At 54.0% G+C, this 18,601-nt stretch overlaps 9 protein-coding genes across 9 annotated transcripts; 5 read left to right on the forward strand and 4 right to left on the reverse strand.

Annotated features, from left to right (window-relative positions):
• Window positions 1-2,134: 2,134 nt before the first annotated feature.
• BZA70DRAFT_241977 (CAP domain-containing protein) lies at window positions 2,135-2,692 on the forward strand (the record flags this gene model as incomplete). The annotated part of the gene is made up of 1 exon (XM_064910551.1): window positions 2,135-2,692. The coding sequence occupies one exon, from the start codon at window positions 2,135-2,137 to the stop codon at window positions 2,690-2,692; it is 558 nt and encodes a 185-aa protein (XP_064765943.1).
• Window positions 2,693-4,181: 1,489 nt separating this feature from the next.
• On the forward strand, window positions 4,182-5,998 carry BZA70DRAFT_291719 (putative pantothenate transporter; the record flags this gene model as incomplete). The annotated part of the gene is made up of 2 exons (XM_064914323.1): window positions 4,182-4,712; window positions 4,766-5,998. The coding sequence occupies 2 exons, from the start codon at window positions 4,182-4,184 to the stop codon at window positions 5,996-5,998; spliced, it is 1,764 nt and encodes a 587-aa protein (XP_064765944.1).
• Window positions 5,999-6,484: 486 nt separating this feature from the next.
• On the reverse strand, window positions 6,485-7,604 carry BZA70DRAFT_284290 (uncharacterized protein). The gene is made up of 2 exons (XM_064913582.1): window positions 6,807-7,604; window positions 6,485-6,753 (listed from the first exon to the last, which is right to left on the reverse strand). Exon 1 carries the CDS (start codon window positions 7,349-7,351, stop codon window positions 6,857-6,859), a length of 495 nt encoding a protein of 164 aa, XP_064765945.1. The 5' UTR covers window positions 7,352-7,604; the 3' UTR covers window positions 6,485-6,753; window positions 6,807-6,856.
• A 286-nt stretch (window positions 7,605-7,890) lies between these two features.
• Window positions 7,891-9,596, forward strand: BZA70DRAFT_86723 (uncharacterized protein). Its single transcript, XM_064915491.1, has 2 exons — window positions 7,891-9,027; window positions 9,189-9,596. Exons 1-2 carry the CDS (start codon window positions 8,072-8,074, stop codon window positions 9,190-9,192), a joined length of 960 nt encoding a protein of 319 aa, XP_064765946.1. The 5' UTR covers window positions 7,891-8,071; the 3' UTR covers window positions 9,193-9,596.
• Window positions 9,559-10,534, forward strand: BZA70DRAFT_284292 (beta 6 subunit of the 20S proteasome). The gene has a single exon (XM_064913583.1). The coding sequence runs from the start codon at window positions 9,758-9,760 to the stop codon at window positions 10,496-10,498; it is 741 nt and encodes a 246-aa protein (XP_064765947.1). The 5' UTR covers window positions 9,559-9,757; the 3' UTR covers window positions 10,499-10,534.
• Window positions 10,535-10,609: 75 nt separating this feature from the next.
• On the reverse strand, window positions 10,610-11,117 carry BZA70DRAFT_291723 (uncharacterized protein; the record flags this gene model as incomplete). Its single annotated transcript, XM_064914324.1, has 2 exons — window positions 10,610-10,747; window positions 10,842-11,117. The coding sequence occupies 2 exons, from the start codon at window positions 11,115-11,117 to the stop codon at window positions 10,610-10,612; spliced, it is 414 nt and encodes a 137-aa protein (XP_064765948.1).
• Window positions 11,118-11,265: 148 nt separating this feature from the next.
• Window positions 11,266-12,427, reverse strand: BZA70DRAFT_284294 (glutathione S-transferase). Its single transcript, XM_064913584.1, has 3 exons — window positions 12,250-12,427; window positions 11,917-12,186; window positions 11,266-11,828 (listed from the first exon to the last, which is right to left on the reverse strand). The coding sequence occupies exons 1-3, from the start codon at window positions 12,328-12,330 to the stop codon at window positions 11,406-11,408; spliced, it is 774 nt and encodes a 257-aa protein (XP_064765949.1). The 5' UTR covers window positions 12,331-12,427; the 3' UTR covers window positions 11,266-11,405.
• A 79-nt stretch (window positions 12,428-12,506) lies between these two features.
• Window positions 12,507-14,212, forward strand: BZA70DRAFT_86914 (uncharacterized protein). Its single transcript, XM_064915492.1, has 2 exons — window positions 12,507-13,503; window positions 13,560-14,212. Exons 1-2 carry the CDS (start codon window positions 12,664-12,666, stop codon window positions 13,800-13,802), a joined length of 1,083 nt encoding a protein of 360 aa, XP_064765950.1. The 5' UTR covers window positions 12,507-12,663; the 3' UTR covers window positions 13,803-14,212.
• Window positions 13,857-16,047, reverse strand: BZA70DRAFT_284298 (uncharacterized protein). The gene is made up of 2 exons (XM_064913585.1): window positions 14,647-16,047; window positions 13,857-14,593 (listed from the first exon to the last, which is right to left on the reverse strand). The coding sequence occupies exons 1-2, from the start codon at window positions 15,766-15,768 to the stop codon at window positions 14,327-14,329; spliced, it is 1,389 nt and encodes a 462-aa protein (XP_064765951.1). The 5' UTR covers window positions 15,769-16,047; the 3' UTR covers window positions 13,857-14,326.
• Between the last annotated feature and the right edge of the window lie 2,554 nt (window positions 16,048-18,601).

The following is an 18,601-nucleotide window of genomic DNA, read 5'->3' on the forward strand; positions in this document are numbered from 1 at the left end:
GAGAGGAGGAAGGTTATGAATGAATGAGGTATATTCAATTCACGCAGACAATCACGATGAAGTAGAGAATAGAGTAGAGAATAGTGAAGTAGAGCAGAGAAGAGGCAAGGGGTAGAGGACGGCAGGGAGACGCGTCATTATTACATTTCTCCGGAAGAACGCGCTCGAGGAGGGTTTTGGGTGGTGACGTTGGTGGTGAGAAGTATAATTGACAGGCGAGGCGTGCTCGTCCAGCGCTGATCAGCAGCAGCACAGTAATACAGTGACGCAAATAGTTGTTTCAATATCACACTGAAGTACTTATTAGTCGAATAAAACAGCAACCTGTTTGATATGCAAATTCCACGGCTCACAACAAGATGCAAAACAGGATGTCGAAGATACTGATACCATCCCAACTAACCGAGCAAAGCCGCAGCATCTGCGACGCGTCTGGAATGCTTGGGACCCAGCGCCTGACGCCAGCCAGGGGCCTCCTGAAATACCCGCGTCAGGTTTTTTTCTTTGAGATTCCGCGTTGCTGGGTTAATTGGATTAACGCGGATCAGGAAGGGTTATTAGGTGGTGAGGGTGGTGGATTGCTGTGGTGAGGAGGAGGTTGTGGATGGATCAATTGAGAGCTGATACTGCTGTAGTCGGGATAATAGAACAAGTAACAATGTCCAACCACAACAACAGCAACAACAACAGCAGCAACAACAGCAACACGAAACAAATGCTCAACACAACCTCATCAAACAATGCGCTATTTCACGTCCGAGACGCGATCCTCAACACGCGACGCGTCGCGAAACGTCGCCTCGGAAAGATAAAATTTAGTGCGGCTCACATACCTCAGCCCAGCTTCGCGCCCCTTCGCGAAGCCCCCTCGAGGGCACTGGTTTATATCTGGCTGGTCCCGGCCTCCTTTTTCTCTTTCTTGTTTGATTCTTGTTTTGGTTTTGTTGATTCTTTGTCGTGCAATTCATTGTCTATACGTTCGTTGTGGCTTTCGGTGCCGTCCTTTCCTTATCGAATCAAGACCTGTCTTTGATTCCTCGTCGCTCCCTATCAGTCTTCTTTTGGTCCTTCTTTTGATCTCAATTACACAATGTCGCCCACAAACGACAAGTCCAGCGTATGTGTCCTCCCCCTTCTTCTCTACCGCCCAATCTAACATCCCCAGCTCGAGCAACCCATCCCCTCCGCCCCGACCTCCCACATCTCGGTCCGTCGTCTATGGAGCTACCTCACCATCTTCTCCATCATCTCCTTTTTCTTCGGCGGCATCTTCGGCGCCTCCGTAGGCGTCCACGTCGCCAAGCAAGCGCTCTCCACAAAACGCCTCCCCGTCGCCGCGGCCTCGCCCGCGCCCACCGCCGCCGCGGTCGAGTACAGCACCGGCTTTGATGGCGAGTACGGCAACATCGGCGGCTCGCGACATGCGCGCATGCACCGTCGCTCGGCTGCGGTTTGCGATCCCACGTCGACCGTGTACTCGACCGTCACTGTGTACTCTACCACCGTCACCGTGTACTCCACCGAGACCTCGACCTCTACCTCGACCGCGACTGCTACCGCTGTGACTACCGCGACCGCGACCGCCGCGATCAAGGAAGTCGCGACCGGCGAACTCACGACGACGCTGACCGTCACCGAGGCCTCGACCTTGTCCGCGGGCACCACCGTCGTCGACGGCACCACCTCGACCATCTACAGCACAATCTACCTCACGCAGACGTCGACGCGGGTGTCTACCCAGTACTCGACCCAGTACGAGACAACATACTCGACCTCCACCGTGCGCTCGAACTGGACCGGCATCAGCAACTCTTCGCGATCTGCGGGTTCGTCGTCGTGGACGCTCCCGTCGAGCACGGTGGCTGCTAGCTCTGCTGCGTCGTCGTCGTCCGCTGCACAGGCGATGTACGTCGTTGCTGGCTCGTCGACGTCGTCGTCGATTTCGGTGCCGTTGACGACTGGAACTTCGTCGAACTCTTCGATTCCTATCGTTTCGTCGTCGGCTGATGCTATTACATCGTCGTCGTCGTCGTCATCGTCATCCTCCTCCTCCTCCTCGTCATCCTCCTCGTCGGTGGCTGCTATCTCATCGGTCGCGTCTATGGCCAGCGCAGATGAAGCCCTGTACGTGAGCATGACCTCCTCCTCCTCCTCCTCCTCCGCCGCACCCACGACATCCGTCCTCGCGGCCGCCGCATCTGCAGCATCCTCGACCTCTTCCAGCGCGACCTCCAGCTCCGCCTCCGCGTCCGCCTCAACGACGCTAACCGCAGACGAGCAAGACGCTCTCGACGTCCAAAACGCAGCGCGCGAGGCCGTCGGCGTGCCGGACCTGACCTGGTCCGCCGACCTGACCGCGGAGGCGCAGTCGTACGCCGACTACCTTTCCGCGAACGACCTATTCGTGCACTCCGGCGTCGCGGGCGAAGGCGAGAACCTGTACTGGTCCTCGAGCACAGCGTCCGGCCAGCTCGCTGACGCGGCGGAGTCGTTTGTGAGCGAGAAGACCGCGTACGATGAAGCGGGCGATCCGGTGATTGGGGACGACTACGCGACGTACGGTCATTACACGCAAATCATCTGGAAGACGACGACGGAGGTCGGATGCGCGGAGAGCGAGGGATATGTTGTGTGCAGATATTATCCGCAGGGGAATTACGTGGGGGAGTCGCCTCTTGATCCCGCTAATTAGAGATAACATAAAAAGAGTTAGAAGAGAATAGTGTTTTGATTTTATTGTTGAAGACGAGGGTTAACGGCGCGATATTGGCTTATAATACTTTTGTTTTTGTTTATATGTTTGGGAATACAAGATACTTCTTACAATAACTACTGAATAGAACAACTATCAGAAGTAGACTCGTCGGCAAATACGCCACAAGCCCCTCCCGCGGTGGCAGCACGCCCGATGACTCGCGGCGGCGCCGAGAGCGGAAGCCCAGGCCGGAAGCCGAGCCCGGAAGAGCAGGAGATGTGCTTGGCTTTCCGCCTCTGCCGCCGCTGCCGCTGCCGAGACCTGTCGCGATGCTTGGTAGGGAGAGTGTGTAGAGTAGAATGAATAGAGGATAATGAATAGAGGACTGTAGAATATAGAGAGAGGGAAGAGTAGAGAACAGTGCGGTTCTCCACTCTTAGGATTAGGGAGTTGAGACAAGACTACAGCTTCGCTGATAAGAGCAGACAGCGGTTGAAACAAAGCGACAGCGGGTTCAGGTTGCAGATCCGGGAATGAAGCAATCTGGACAGAGAGGCTAGAAACGGGAACTCCAAACAACTCCTAGCTCACGTCCACCCGGACGGAGAACAAACAGGAAGAAGCTCAGAGCTGGCCCCCGAGATCGACATAGCGTTCGACAATCATCCGAGCGTTGAAAGTATCGCGGTGGTTGCTGCTGCTCGCCCCGCTGCTCTGCTCGATCTGAGCGCGTACCCGGGCCATGTTCTTGTTATCTTTGTAAGGGCACCGGCCACTGGGACCGCGAATACGAAGCTGCTGCTGCTTGTGCTTATGCGGGCTCTTCTAGTTCTATCCTTTAGTTCTGGTAGGTCGTGTAGATGTATTACCAGTCGGCGCAAACGAAGGCACCGAGATGGCACTTAAATGAAAAGAAAAACGCCGCCGAAGCGAGTCATCGCGCCTCTGGCTCGCCACCGTCTGCTGCCTCTCTTCTCTCTGCCGCCGCCTTCAACCACCCGCGATCTCTTGACGCGGAAGAGAGGCGCCCAGGGGGAGTGAGCAGAGTTCAGAGCTACGCCAGACTCAGAAAGTTGACTCGCCACTTGTCTTGTGTAGGAAGTTTCGGCCTGGCCGTCTGTGCTCGAGCCCTTCACCAGAGTCGACACATGTGGTTTAGGTGCACTGACTCTGCGTTTGTATAATTTTTCGCTCTGCCGATAGTCACTATCTATTAACTATCTGCTAGTCTCAGTCGTCGAGTACCTCCTCCGCGCTCTACTTATCGCGGCTACGGTGGCTCGTGCTGGCCGCCGTAGCCAGCCAAGCTATCAATTATCAGCTCGGATGGTTTGCTCGGTTCCTCCGCGATACTGACCTGACGCGAGAGATAGAGACCGCCCGTCTGTCAGTATAAATACCTGGCTGTCTGCCCTGTCGCTGTCTGTCTTCATACCCCATCCCTCCACCTCTTTCTCTCTTACTTTGCACAGAAACACAAGGCAAGATGGGTTTCAAGGACCGCTTCAACAGATTTATGTACTGGGTCCAGCCCAACGTCACCGTTACCGGCCCCGACGATTTCCGCGGCCGTGACCCCGCGACGTGGGACATGGAGGAAATCAAGGTGCGCTTCGCTGACCTCATCGACGACGACGAGCACACCTACCAGCCCAACATGGTCCAGCGCACGCTCGGCCAAGCATGGGATACCTTCCGTCTGCCGCCCAAGCAGCGGCGGTACATGCAGAAGCTGGACGCAAACATCTTGCTCTACGCCCTGCTCTCGTTCTTCATCAAGACGCTCGACAACTCAAACATCTCGAACGCGTACGTGTCCGGTATGAAGGAGGACCTTCACCTTTACGGAAACGAGCGAAATCTGTTTAGTACTATGTTCAACTGTGGATATCTTATTGGTGCGATCCCGTCGCAGTTCATGCTCAACCGTGTTCGTCCGTCTGTGTGGATTCCTACTTGCGAGTTTATCTGGTCCGGTCTTGTTATGTCTATCGCTGGTTGCAACTCCGCCCGTCCTGTATGTCTCACTCTCCTTTTGAATAATCCGAACAAAGAGCTAACAGTTTATAGATCTATGGTATTCGTTTTATGATTGGTTTCTTCGAGTCGGTGGCCTACCCCGGTCTTGCGCTCGTCCTTGGTTCGTGGTACAGACCTTCAGAGCTGGCTAAGCGAATGGAGCTCTACGATGCCGCGTGGGCTATCGCGTCCATGTTCTCGGGCTACATCCAGGCTGGTGTGTACTCTTCCATGAACGGTCTCGCGGGCTTCAAGGGATGGCAATGGCTGTTTGTTATCGACGGAATCATCTCGTTCCCGATCGCCTGGCTCGGATACTACTCGATCCCCGATTTCCCCAAGAACAACCACTCGCTCTATCTCTCTGAGCTCGAGCGCGAGTACTCGTACGTGCGAATGGAGCTCGTGGGCCGGAAAGCGCCCAAGAAGCTGACGATGGGCCGGTTGGTCGGCATGTTCAAGACCTGGCGTCCGTACGCGTTCTTGCTGCCCTGGTGCTTGTTCAACGTCAACGACACGACCGGATACTTCAACCTGTGGCTCGACTCGCTCACCAAGGCCGACGGATCGTCACTCTACTCGACCCAGCAGATCAACCTGATTCCCACCGGCGGCTACGCGATCTCGCTCGTGATTGGATACCTGTCTGCCAACATCTCGGACCGCGTCGGACACCGATGGGCGTTCATCCTGCACGCGGCGTCGTGGTGTTTCTTGGGTAACTTGTTGCTCGCGATCTGGGATATCCCGTTCGGACTCAAGTACTTTGCCTTCTTCTGCCCCGATATCGGATACTCGTCCTGGGGTATGATGCTCGCCTGGTCGGCCGAGGTGTTCCAGGACGACGCCGAGTTGCGCGGTATGCTCCCCGCGACTGGTTCGACGATCTCCTACGCGATCAACGCGTGGCTGCCCAACGTCATTTTCCCGACCGAGCACGCGCCGCAGTACAAGACGGGCAAGGGATACCAGATCATCTCTGGTCTGCTCGTGCTCGAGATGATTGGCGTGCTGTTCATGCTGTTTATGTGGAAGCGCGAGGTGCGCATGAAGGGCCGTGTTATTAACAAGTACGGTCTTGCTGTTGATGCCGAGGAGGCGGTTCAGCTCCAGACTGTCGGCGAGAAGGAGTTGCAGCAGACCGAGAAGGGGTTGTATAACGTCAACACCCAGGAGGTCGGCGGCGAGAAGGTCAAGGTGATTGAGGGCGTCGAGCCGGTGTCGATGAAGGGAAGCGACTCGGACTCGGATGCGGACGTCATCAAGGAGAAGGAGGCGTATTAATGTACATAAGCCCTGTTTTGTTGCTGTTTTGTTATAAGTTGTCTTTAATCAACAATGTCTTTCAATGTTAAGATCATATAATCACTTAGTAATCAATGCACAAAGTTCATGGCACTTACGTAGCCGCCAAAATGTGCGCTGCTCTCAGCATCGCGAGGCTTTTTTCGCCACCACACCCCACACGCTTTGTTTACGCTGTTCTTGGTTCGGCAGCGCGAACAGCTCGCCTGCGTCTCTGATCCGCTGTTTGCTGTTTGTTCTGGTTTATTGAGTTGAGTTGGGTTTTGGCTGAGTGTTTGGTTAAGAGTGAAGTGAGAGTGAGATTGAGATTGAGATTGTGAATAGTAGTTTGTGTGTTGTGAAGGATCACGATGGAGGGTCCGCTTGGTAGTCCGCTGGTGGTTGGAATAGCTCAGAACCAGCAGCAGCTTCCTCTACCACCACCTCCACAGCAGCAGCAGCAACCACCACCACCACAACAACAACAACAGCAGCAGCAGCAGCAGCAGCTCCCCCCGCGGATGCTCCCCACGAACCAGCTCCCGCCGACCAACACCACGCTCGATGATCTCCGGAACACGCTCGAGCGCATCGGCGCGCAACTGCTCCCGATCTACGACGAGACCACGACCGGCGGCGAAGAAGACGTGGTGCTGTTTCGGCCGACGGAGGAGGCGTTTTATATGTGGCTTAAAGAGCAGAAGATGTACATGAAGTGGAATACGCATAAGCGGGCGGATTATCGCAAGGAGAACGTATGTATCTAGCAGGGCTAAGGTGAGTAGCAGCATTGGCTAACAGTGAGCAGAAACGGATACAAGCAGGTGCGCTGGACTTCAAATACGTCTACCTGTGCAATCACGCAAAGACGTACAACTCGCAGCACAACCCAAAGATCCCGCCCGAGAAGCGACGGAAAGGAAAAGAGACAATCAAGGTTGGCTGCCAGGCCAAGATCGTCGCGAGACAGTACACGGACGCGAACCAGATCGAGATCAGGTACCGCTGGCGACATAACGGGCATGTGCCGGCGTCGCCGCTCGAATGCCTGCTCAAGCGCGACGACGCCGGACGACGCGAGTGGCTGCAGTTGCGGGTCGGACAGCTATATACGACCGAGCCGTTCATGGAGCTGTCGCGGTTTATGCCGAGCGAGTTTGCGATGCTTGAGCAGGACGCGGTGAATATGAACTCGCTGCCGGAGATATTTAGGTTGCTGAGGATTAAACCGTCGAGCATTGCCGAGCTCATGCGGGACCACGTCCGGCACTCTGGGGACTGGCCGGACAGCTCGACGCGGCGGGTGCAGATGTGGCAGGAGCTATTTACGGAGTGCAACGCGACGGTGAACATGCTCTATCAGAAGAACGGGTTTTTGGACGATGTGTCGCTGCCGGAGCTGTGGGAGCAGCTGGGGGCGGTGAAGGCATATAATCGCCGGCTGAGGGATATCCTGTTTCCGCAGGGGCGCATCCCTTCGCAGCAGCAGATGTTGCAGCAGCAGCACATGCAGCAGTTGAAGCACGACGGCACAGCAGCGATGCCGATGATTCCTATTCCGAGGATGCCACCGCCTGATGCTCAACAACAACAGCAGCAGCAGCAGCAGCAGCAGCAGCAGCAGCAGCAACTACAACCACACCACCAAGTTCTCTACCAACACGGCTTCGGACCAACCCAGGTCCTGGCAACCCCCCAGCGTCCGAGCTGACGACCCGGCTGATCTGATATAGAGCCACGCTGCCAGACGTCAGCCATCCCTTGATTCCCTGTCAAAGCCTTCATTCTACGGTTATTTATAGCCAAAACACCGCGATTCTCTCTTTCGCTGTCTTGCGAACAAGTCAGGAGCCGGACGCGCGGCGCAGAACGGCAGCCCTTCCATAATTACCCTGACTCTGTTTCATTAGAAATACGCGCTAGTCCTGATCGGGAATAGTCCAGTCAGCGACGCGCGGCCTGCGCCAAGCCATATTACTTCGCCGCCTTCCACGCATCAGCAAGTTTTCAGTTGTTGTTGTTGTTGTCTATCACCGGCATCTCCACAGCAGTTGCAGTACAATCACCAGCATCATGAACGACTACCGGTCTGACGAGTTCCTCATGGCCGCGGAGGCCTCTGGTATGGACCAGCTCTTCCCGCAGCAGCAGCAGCAGCAGCAGCAAAGGCAAGGCCAGGCACAGGCTTATGCCCCCCTCGATATCCTCACCGTCCCCTCCCAACACCAGCACCAGCACCCGCAGCTCCAGCAAGGACTCCGACCGAATCTCTTTGTCAACGGCACCTCGGTCGCCGACTCCGAGTCCGACAACGAAGACGAATTCAAGTCGAAGAAGCAGCAGCAGCGCGGTGGCAACAACTCTGGCGCCGTCGGCAGACTGCCGGTCTCGATCAAGGACATCGCCTCGGACGAAGACGAGCGTCTGCTGGCTTCAGAAGAAGGAAAGAAACTCTCGTCCAAAGAGCGACGACAGCTGCGGAACAAGGTCAGCGCGCGGCATTTCCGTCTGCGGCGGAAGGAGTACATCACACAGCTCGAGCAGTTGATTGAGCAGAAGGTGACGGAGGCAAACACGCTCAAGGCCGAGAACGAGCGACTTGCGCTCGAGAACAAGAAGCTGGCGGATGCGCTGCAGGGACTCTCGCTCTCGCCTGCGTCGTATCTCTCGCCTAGCCCGAGCGAGGAGGTGTACACTCCGTCTATGCCCCGACAGCCTGCTGCGACGGCTACGGCGAGCGCGCCTGTAGTCTCGCAGCAGACGCCTTTGGTGCCTGAGTTTCAGGATTACGATGTTTTGAACATGCCTCTTACGCAGTTTGACTCGCCTGCGTCGTATCTTTCTATGAACTTGTTTGCGGGTGCTGTTGAGCAGGAGCAGGAGCAGCAGCCCCAGCAGCAGCAACAACAACAACAGCAGCAGCAAAGAATCACGCCGCGGATTGCAAACCTTCTGCCAACGTTCAACGCCCGGAAGGACGCCAACCCGAACAGCTTTGACTGGCCTCTGGCGTACTCTCTACCAGGATCGCTTGAGACGGACAGCCTCGGCCAGAGCTCAGCGAGCACGGGCAACAGCGATGTGCTGTTGAGCAACGTGCAGGTGTTCAACACTATTGTGCCAGAGTCGCTTGCGGAGCTGGAGAAGGAGGCGTTGCGGGCGCAGCAGGAGCGGGAGAACATGGAGCGAGCTGAGCGGGAGCACGAGGCGCGACGGTCGACGATCACGGTCGAGCTTCTGCGTCCTAAGCCTGATCGCGAGGAGGAAGGCCGGACGGAGGAGACCGAGGACGACAGACGGTCGCGGGAGGGAATCTGGGAGGATGCGTGCAAGGCGGCCGAGGAGGTGTACCAGCGGTTGGGCTTGCAGCTCGCGGGCTTGTCGCTGACGAACGAGGAGGAGGAGAGCAATGACGCTTAGTTGCTATGTTGATTTATGCTATTGTCTGCTATGTTTTGATTTTGATGGAGTGATTGGAGAGTACTGTTTAAGGCGTTTGTTGGAGTATAAAGTGAATGAATACTGTTATATAAGCAATAGAGCAACTATTATGTAATGAGATTGATAAGATATTACATAATGAAGTTACCCGCCCCAAGTGGGTTTGTGTCATCCACACGGATCAGACATCACCTTCTCTGATCATCTTTGGGTTGATAGCATCGCAGCATCGCATCAGACAGAGCATCGTCAGATTATTACAATCAGAAGTTAAGAGCTGTATAATATCAGCAGCAAGTACAGACAACAACAGCACACATGTACGCAGAACACTTCAGCGAGCCCGCGACAAGCCACGTCGCGAGCGCGCCCATCGAGCACCAATTCTACCCGTATGCATCGAACGGCGGAACTATTCTCGCAATCGCAGGCGCAGACTACGCATTGCTTGCGGGCGACACGCGGCACATCACCGGCTACTCTATCAACACGCGATTCCGGCCGAGCATCCACACGCTCGAGAACCTGGGTGGTCCGGAGCGAGCGATCGTTGTTGCCGCGAACGGGTTCAGCGCGGACGGGGATGCGCTTGTGAGAAGGCTTGCGCAGCGGGCGGAGTGGTATACGTATAACCACAATAAACCGCTGAGCGTGAGTGCGTGCGCGAGGTTGGTGCAGACGATGTTGTACGGCAAGCGGACGTTCCCGTATTACGTGCACACGATCGTCGCGGGTCTGGACGAGAGCGGGCGCGGGGAGGTGTATTCGTTTGACCCGGTGGGGTCGTATGAGCGGGAGCAGTGCCGGGCGGGCGGGAGCGCGGCGAGTCTGCTGATGCCGTTTTTGGATAACCAGGTGAATAAGAAGAATCAGTATGATGCGGCGACAGGGTTGCCGCAGGTTGCGACGGACTTGCCGTTGGAGGAGACGCTCAAGTTGGTGAAGGATGCGTTTTCGAGCGTGACGGAGAGACATATTCATGTGGGTGATTATCTGGAGATTAAGATTGTGACAAAGGAGGGTGTCAAGGTGGAGTATTTCCCGTTGAAGAGAGATTAGTTTTATGTCAAGAGAGAGTATTCTTAAGAATTGAATGTTCATTGCTACATTCTATCCAATTCACAAACTATATACATAAACAACTAGAATTAAACAGCACAAGTCGAAGCACTACGCATACGGCATCAACTTGCGAATCCGCTTCACATGGTTTCCCTCGCCGTTCCCATGCGCATAGTCTTGTGTATGGTTCCGCGACCGAATGCTGCGCGACCAATTCGAGTTTCCGTGGTTTTTTCCAATCGAGGCCTGTGTGAGTTTATAATAGTCAGTAGATGTAGAGAGTGGAGAGAGGGAGAGGGTGGAGATGTAGTAGTAGTAGTAGTAGTAGAGAGAGACATACGTGTTTGTACTTGCCGGACTTGGTCTTCCGCCACCGCGCAGCTGCGCCGGTATGTGTCTTTATCTTATATCCCTTAACCTTCGTCTTAACTCCTCTTATCTGCTGCTGCTGCTGCTGCTGCTGCATCGACTGCTGCTGGGTGAACATCATCGGGAACGACCGGGCAGCAGACATATATGACGACGGCGCGAGCAGAGTCCGCGATGGCGCATGGTGCGCAGCGGCGTAGAGCGACGTGGTGAATATCCGTGACCGTAAGGAGGATAGGAAGGACATCTCTTTCTTTCTTCTTCTTCTGTTGCTGTTGTGGTGATGTGGTGAAGACTCGGAAGTTGAGAAAAAGTTCGGAGGTGGAGTGAACCCTAATCCACCGGGGTCTTGTAGTTGTAACTACTTGTATGGTATTCATTGCAGTTATTGTATGTATGTATTGTATGTATATATTGTGTGTATATATTGTGTGTATATATTGTGTGTATATATTGTATGTATTGCTAGTTATTGCATTGAAAGATGCTGAGTTCTTGTCTGGTATGTACAGTAACAGTAGATCTATAGACACATTTACTTCTGACCCAACTTCAACTGCTCCTCAAACTGGATCTTGATCCACTTGGAGTTATACTCCGACGCAATCTTCGTCAACTCGGGATCCTGCCCGACCTTCTTAATTCCATACCCCTCCAACCCCTTCTTCACCCCCTCGAGACCCGAAACCATATCCTGCCACTCATTCAGCAGCGGATAATCCTCCGACGCGATCCCGGCAAAGTTATCCGCGAGCACCCAGCCCAGGCACGCGAGGTCCGCGACGGACAGGTGGTCGCCGACCAGGAACGGGGATGATTTGGTGGATTTCTGGAGCGCGAGTCGGGATTCGAGGACCGTGAACAGGCGGCGGGTTTCGTTTTGGTAGCGGGCGACGCCGTAGGAGCGGACTTCGGGGGATTTGGAGACGCAGTAGTGCAGGAAGTGGAGGGTTTGGCCCTGTGTAGTTGTTAGTTACTGCACTTCAAAGAGCAACTGCAATTGACAGAGCAACGCAATTGATAGAGTATCAAGAGCAAAGACTCACCTGCATAGGCCCAAGCCCACCAACCTGCCAAAACAACCACTCCAGAACCTCATAATACTCATCCGACCCCGCCGGATAACTGAGCTTATACTCTGGATCGTACTTGTCAGCCAGGTAGAGCAAGATCGCGCCGGACTCCATCAGTTTCTTTTGCTTGCCGCCGGTGTTGTCGACCAGCGCGGGGATCCGGCCGTTCGGGTTGATTTCGAGGAACCAGGGTTCTTTCTGCTCGAGCTTGGAGATGCTGACGGTTACGGTTTTGTATGGGAGCTGTGTTGTTGTCAGTTAGTCTGGGAAGGAGGAGAGGAGGGGAGGAGGGAGGTGTGGGCTTACTCCGAGGTATTCGAGAGCCATGGTGATCTTGACGCCATTAGGCGCAGTGTCGGTGTAGAGCGTAAGGTCGGGAGAAGACATTGTGATGGTAGTTATTGTATCTTAATATCCCTTTATAATTGCAGAGAAGAAGAAGAAGAAGAGGAAGACGGAGACTTATAAACACCTCAGATGCTCTGAGCTTTCGTGGATTATCTGATTTTAGTAAGCCGGGGACGACGACGACGACCCCACGTCGAGCCGCACGGTTCCGATATCGCTGGTTGATAAGAGATCAGGTTGTGTTCTATTCTATCATTGTATCATTGCATTATTGTATTTACTGTATTGTATTGAACTCTTGTGTTGTATCTATTGTATTGTATTACTGTATTGTATTATTGCATTCTCTGCTGTCTCAGAGTAATGTGAGCAATGTCTGCAATCTCTCGTCTCCCACCTGAGCTCCTCCTCGACATCGCCGCCTACCTCTCCTCCACCGACCTCCTCGCATTCAGAGTCGCCGTGCCTTCCGCCGCCCCCGTTCTTCTCAACCGTCCCGACTACTGGAAAACCCGAATCGAGCACGACTTCGGCCGCGAAGGCCTCGACTACGCTCTCTTCGCCTCCTCCACCTTCTCCCAGCACGACCACCAGCAACAGCCCTGGGATATAATCTACCGCGCCCTCTCCTCCCAATGGACATTCAGCTTCTCCGCTCTCCACCAATGGCGCGTAATCTCCCTCGGCAAACCCATCGGCTGCAAACCGGACGACGACTCCCTCCACGGCTCCGCGCTCGTCATCGCGCCTGAGGACCCGTTGATCTGGTACCATGTCTTTCGCAACGTGCTCGTCGCGCCGGGGAAGTATCTCCTGCGCTGGCGGTTGCGGTTCGGGTTTGATCCGATGGGACTGTGGTATCGGTATGAGCGGAATGCGTATGTGTTTAATGTCTATCTCTACGACGACGATGACGAAGACGCGCGCGCGAGCTCGAGTGCCGCGCTCTTCAATGGTAGCAGCAGCGAGCAATCCTCGCGCGCGGCGGACACGATGACGCGCGCGACGCGGAAGTTACTGGTATCTGTACCCATGAGCGCTGCAAGCTCGGCGATCGAAAACACAGGCATGTTTCAGAATATCGAACTGGCGGAGTTTTCGGTGCCGGCGAAGAAGCACAGCGGGGAGAAGAGCGGGGAGAAGGGGTTGGAGTGGCGGATGATTGCGGTTGAAGTGCGCGAGACGGAGACGATGCGGCATAAATTTGATTTCGTGAGTCTTTCTGTTTGTGTTGCAGTGCAGAAGAGGGAGACTGACGATGATCACAGAGTCTAGACCAAGTCCAACTCCACCTCCTCGAACCAAGCGACCCCTCCACATTCACCCACATCCGCGCGGTATCAGACGACAAAGACGACGTGATCCACACGCACGACGTGTATGCTGAAAGCCAGGCGCTGGCGGTTAAGTTGCGGCAGCATGTGAATGGGTTTGACGAGAGCTCGATGCTGCCGTTTGTGTCGAGTCAGTCGGATTATATTCGGTTGATGTTGGGGCATAATATTGATTGACTATGAGATGACGATGCTATACACAGCTAGTTGCCGTACTCGGTGATCTGACTGCTCTCCGGAAAACTATCACCAACCTGCAACGCGTCTGTGAGGTTATATCTATCACTATGAGATGATGATGCTATACACATGCTGTTGCCGTACTCGGCAATCTGACTACTCTCCGGAAAGCTATCACCAACCTGCAACGCGTCCGTGAGTTTATATCACGTTTATGAGATGACGATGCTATATACATGCTAGTTGCTATACGCGGCAATCTGACTACTCTCCGGAAAGCTATCACCAACTTGCAACGCGTCCATGAGGTTTAACGCATCCATGAGGTTATATCTATGACTATGACTATGACGATGCTATACAAATGCTAGTTGCTATACTCAGTGATATAACTGCTCTTCTCAAGAGTTGTTGAAGAACACGCGCAACGGGGACGCGGGCATGATGCGATTGACAATGACTATGTTGACGCTATTTACATGCTAATTGCCGTACTCGGCAATCTGACTGCCCTACAAGTGCTAGTTGCCGTACTCCTCAATCTGACTACTCTCCGCAAAGCTATTCACCAACTTCCTCAACGCGTCCGCAACCTCGTTAACCTGCTTCTCATACTCAACCAACGCACCCTGCTTGTGAACAAGCGTGCTGATCCACCCCGGCGGGGACTTCCACGACTTGCTCGCGCTTCTCGATCTACCCTGCGCGGGTCCCTCGTCCACTGGAGTTGGGAGGGATGCAGTCTGCTGGGTTTCAGGGATGCGCTTCAGGGTTAATTGATCCAGTGCCTACACCTCGTTAGCTCCCTCACATAATATCAACCAAAGAAAAAAGAACATACAAACTCGGTCTTTGGAAACAGGAAATCCGTCTCGCGAACTTCGACAAGCAGCATTCTCCACTCGCGACCACGGACGCCGGACGACGGTACATCGAACTCCGCAAACGCAACGGTGTGGAAACCCGGTTTGTCGTCGAGCACGCCGTCGAGGTCGGGAAGGTTTATTGACGAGAGCAGGGTTTTTGGCGTCGAGGTCGGGTTCCAGCTTTGTTGCTGCTCCTGCTCTTGTGGTGGTGATGGGCAGTCGTAGATGTATGTGTTGAATGAGAAATTCTGGTCGATCCGTGGCCCTTTATCCTTTGTCTCGCAGTCGTATTTAAACCGCCATTGTAGCTGATATCTTCCCGGCGCGACGCGGATGTTTCGAAATACATGGTACCAGCAGATATCCTGGTCGACGATCTCGAGCGCGACACCGCAGACTGACTCGGGGTTCGGCCGCGGCTCGAGGTATTTGCCGCGCCAGGCTACGCCCCAGGAATCCAGCGAGAGGAAGTTGAATTTCCACTGCGTGCTGAAGCCTTGGTGGATTGCTTCCCAGCGGCGCAGGCAGGCGTCGGTGGAAGAAGAGGCAGGGGAGGAGTTGATTGAGAGATCGGTGCGTTCGAGGAGGGAGGTGAGGTACTCGTGAGCTTCGAAGCCAAACTCTTCAATGATCTTGGCTTCCCATTCGAGGTTGAGGGTTGCGGTCTTGGTCTCGTCGTCTGCTGCGGATTTGGTCGAGGAGGTCGAGATCGAGCGGTGGCGGCGGATGCTGATTGAAGGGAGTTTGAAGTCCGGAAGGCGCAGGTGGTGGTGGTGGCTATGCGTTGGAGAGGGTGTAGATTCATGCATGTCTTCTTCTTTGTCTATATTGCTGTCTTGCGCTTCGCTAGAATCCTCAGCAACCTCAGTCTCTGTAGATGAAATGTCTGGTTTACTCTCAGCGCTCTGCTCAGCACTCTGCTCAGCGCTCTGCTCAGCACTCTGACTCTCAGCAGCAGCAGGAGTAGTCGCCATATGCGCGAGCTCATTGGTAGACACCAGCTGCGCGTCGTCCTCGAGATACGCAGACGGCGTGAGCGTATCCGTCGACACCAGGCTCAGTTCCGAATCATTTTCCATGGTCACCGCGGAAGTCATCAAGCTATCCTTGTACAGCAACAGCAGCAGTAGTGGTCTCTGGTGAGGATAAACCGCAGCCGGAGAGGCGGGACGGACGGATGCTGCGGGTTGAGCCGCAGCTAGTGGGGTTGGTGGGTGGGAGTGGCGGAGTCTTCTGCTGGGCTAAGCTGGGGTTGGTTTGTGGGTGTACGTTGAGATCAAAGACAGAGTGTTTAGAAGTGGAAGAGGAGATGCGTTTGTTTATTGGGAAGGGGAGGTGGTGGTGGTGGAGGAGGAGTGTAGTTCTGCGGTCGGTCCAAGTAGACTGCTGTTCGTCAGTTGACGCTGTTTGTCTCTCATGGTCTCGATGATTGATGATGAATAGTGTATTACATATACTGGATCAATGCTCATGTAGCAAACGGCGGACTCCACGTTGAACTGTCTTGCAGTCGTCAGGATTTCAGCGGCATCAGAGTCGTCGCCGAAAGTAGGTAGACACAATCGATGTTGACTGTCCCCCACAGTAACTTGAACCGGCACGCGTGCTACTGAGCTGTTATATCTAGCTCTGGCCAAATATCTCAAATATTCGTATGACGCTCGATCCTTCCATAGAGGAATCGCTTCAGAGTCAGGGTCAAAGGTGCGATAGATCCAAGCTTGGGCGGTGTAAACGGCGTTATTGATGACCACTTGACCTTAAGCTGAGGAAACGTAGTCTATCATGAGTAATGCTGCGGCGACAGTCGAAGGGATTAGTGCAGAACTACTGCAAAGCACATAGATGAAAGGCTGCAGATCAGATTGTTCTGTCGATGTCATTGTAGAATAAAGCTGCTGCGCTGCTTTTGAGTAAACTAATCCTCGAGAGGATCAAGGCATCTCTTTGACGAGTTCCGTAGAGTAGCCAAGCAGATAAGTCTGACCGGGATAACCTCGACAGAGAACATAAGAGATTCGCTTGGGCAGATCAATGTCGATATCGATAAAGCTGCGAGACTCGATTACACGTTGCAATCCCGAAGTCTTTCTGGGTATGAGACTCTGTCCTTTTGCCATAGTTGCGGCTAAAGAACAATGGCTGTGTTGGTTACTCTTTGTGGAGAGATCAAAACGAGAAATGAAGCGACAGTGGAAGTCTCACAAAACCCTTTTCTCTTACGTTTGCAAAGCTTCAAATAGGAAATGATACTTTTACTTATCCATTACTTATGTCTTAAGCATCACCATCTTCGTTAACAATAAGTGAGTACACAGTTCATGATACACAATACAGACAAGCCCTACACAATACACATCTCACACGTGACCGATAATAGAGCAGTCTCTTCACCCCACCAAAACCGAACTTCTCTTTTCTTCATACAATACAAATCCATGAATGGCTTATTTCCCTCTCAGACCCTAAACAGATACCTAAACAAGATGCAGGAGAAAACCAGAAACCAGAAGACTCCAGCTTAAATAGATACTTCCAAAAAAGGAAACAAATTGGGAAGCGGGTGACGCGTTAACTGTATTTACTGTCGGCCAGATCAAGAAACCCCAATACACCAACACGCGCACTGAAGTCCGCCCGCTTCGCGCGCCCGCCTCTTCTTCCCTTCTTCTCCCCACCCCCGACGCTCGTTTTTAGATAGCTCCCCCCCTTGCTTTCTGATACCCCTTTATCCTCCAGTCCGAGAGATAGATCGACTTAGGTACCTGCCTGATGGGCACTCTTGCTTTTTTTTGTTTCTTGTGCACTTACTCCCAAGCGATCCGCCCATACGACTCTCAGGGCGGATCGCTTGGATCCGTAGAACAGGTCCCTCTGGACCCGCGGGACGACTGGCGGATGCTCCACCCCTCATCTCTGCGACGCGGGCTTAGTGGCCGATCAGAATAGTATCCACTGGCTCAGCTTGAGATCTCTCTATACCACGGCAACAATACAGTGAGTCCAGACTTTGTCCGTACAGAGCTTTGAACTAACAGAAATTGTACAGGCGCATGGGTCCTCTACCGCGCACACTGCTGCAAACCCGTCTTTGGTAACCGGTGACCAAGGACGGTGAGCAACCTAACGACCGCGGATGTCGTTGGGTGAAGAAGTCAGTCGACTCTAGGGGCCGCCACATTTCTTGAGCTATGTGCGAGAGCCACACAGCTCTTGAGCTGACGTGGGAGGACACGTCGTGGCGGCACCGCAGCATCTCTAGAGCCTGACACCTTCCGCAACAGCGCAAGTACCGAGTGAGCATGCTCATGCTCAGGGAGACACTGTGTCTCCTTTGCCGGCTCGGTACTCTGCGTGGCCGCCCCTTCAGCGCCGAGATCAAGTTAGTCTGGCGCGGTTGGTCAGGGCGGTCAATCCGATAAGGTTCTTCTAGCCAGGTTACTCATCCGGATTCAAAACGTCTACGTTGTTCGCGTCTCGACACATATGCGGCTGGTATGCTGCGCCGTCGCATGGAGTTAGGCGACGGTCGTGGAGAGAGTCCGCGCGACCAACCGTCTTTGTCTCGACAAGACGAGCGGATCATGCGACAACATTGACAAAACCATCAATACGGGGGCAGGTCATGAACTGCTCTGGGTTGAAGTCGGGTCTTAGTGGGTATGGCGACATCGAGAGAGTCGCAGAGTCCCACATAACTCTTGATCACTCGTGGTCAAGAGTATGCGTAACGCATTCTTCCCGGTCCTGGCACCCGCCGCTTCGCGCGCGCTCGTTCTGTTCTGTCTTTCCTGTCTGTGCTGTGGATGTGTCTGTGGACTGTTCCTGGCAGTAGGCGGGGTTACTGTTTTCTGTAATGGTAACTGACAGAAGAGAAGGGCGCGCGTGGAGCGGATCCGTATTGTAAAAAACCCCAAAGAAAAAAAAATA

This window comes from Myxozyma melibiosi (genome assembly GCF_037950935.1).
Source record: "Myxozyma melibiosi strain Phaff 52-87 chromosome Unknown BZA70scaffold_14, whole genome shotgun sequence".
NCBI classification, from domain to species: Eukaryota; Fungi; Ascomycota; class Lipomycetes; order Lipomycetales; family Lipomycetaceae; genus Myxozyma; species Myxozyma melibiosi.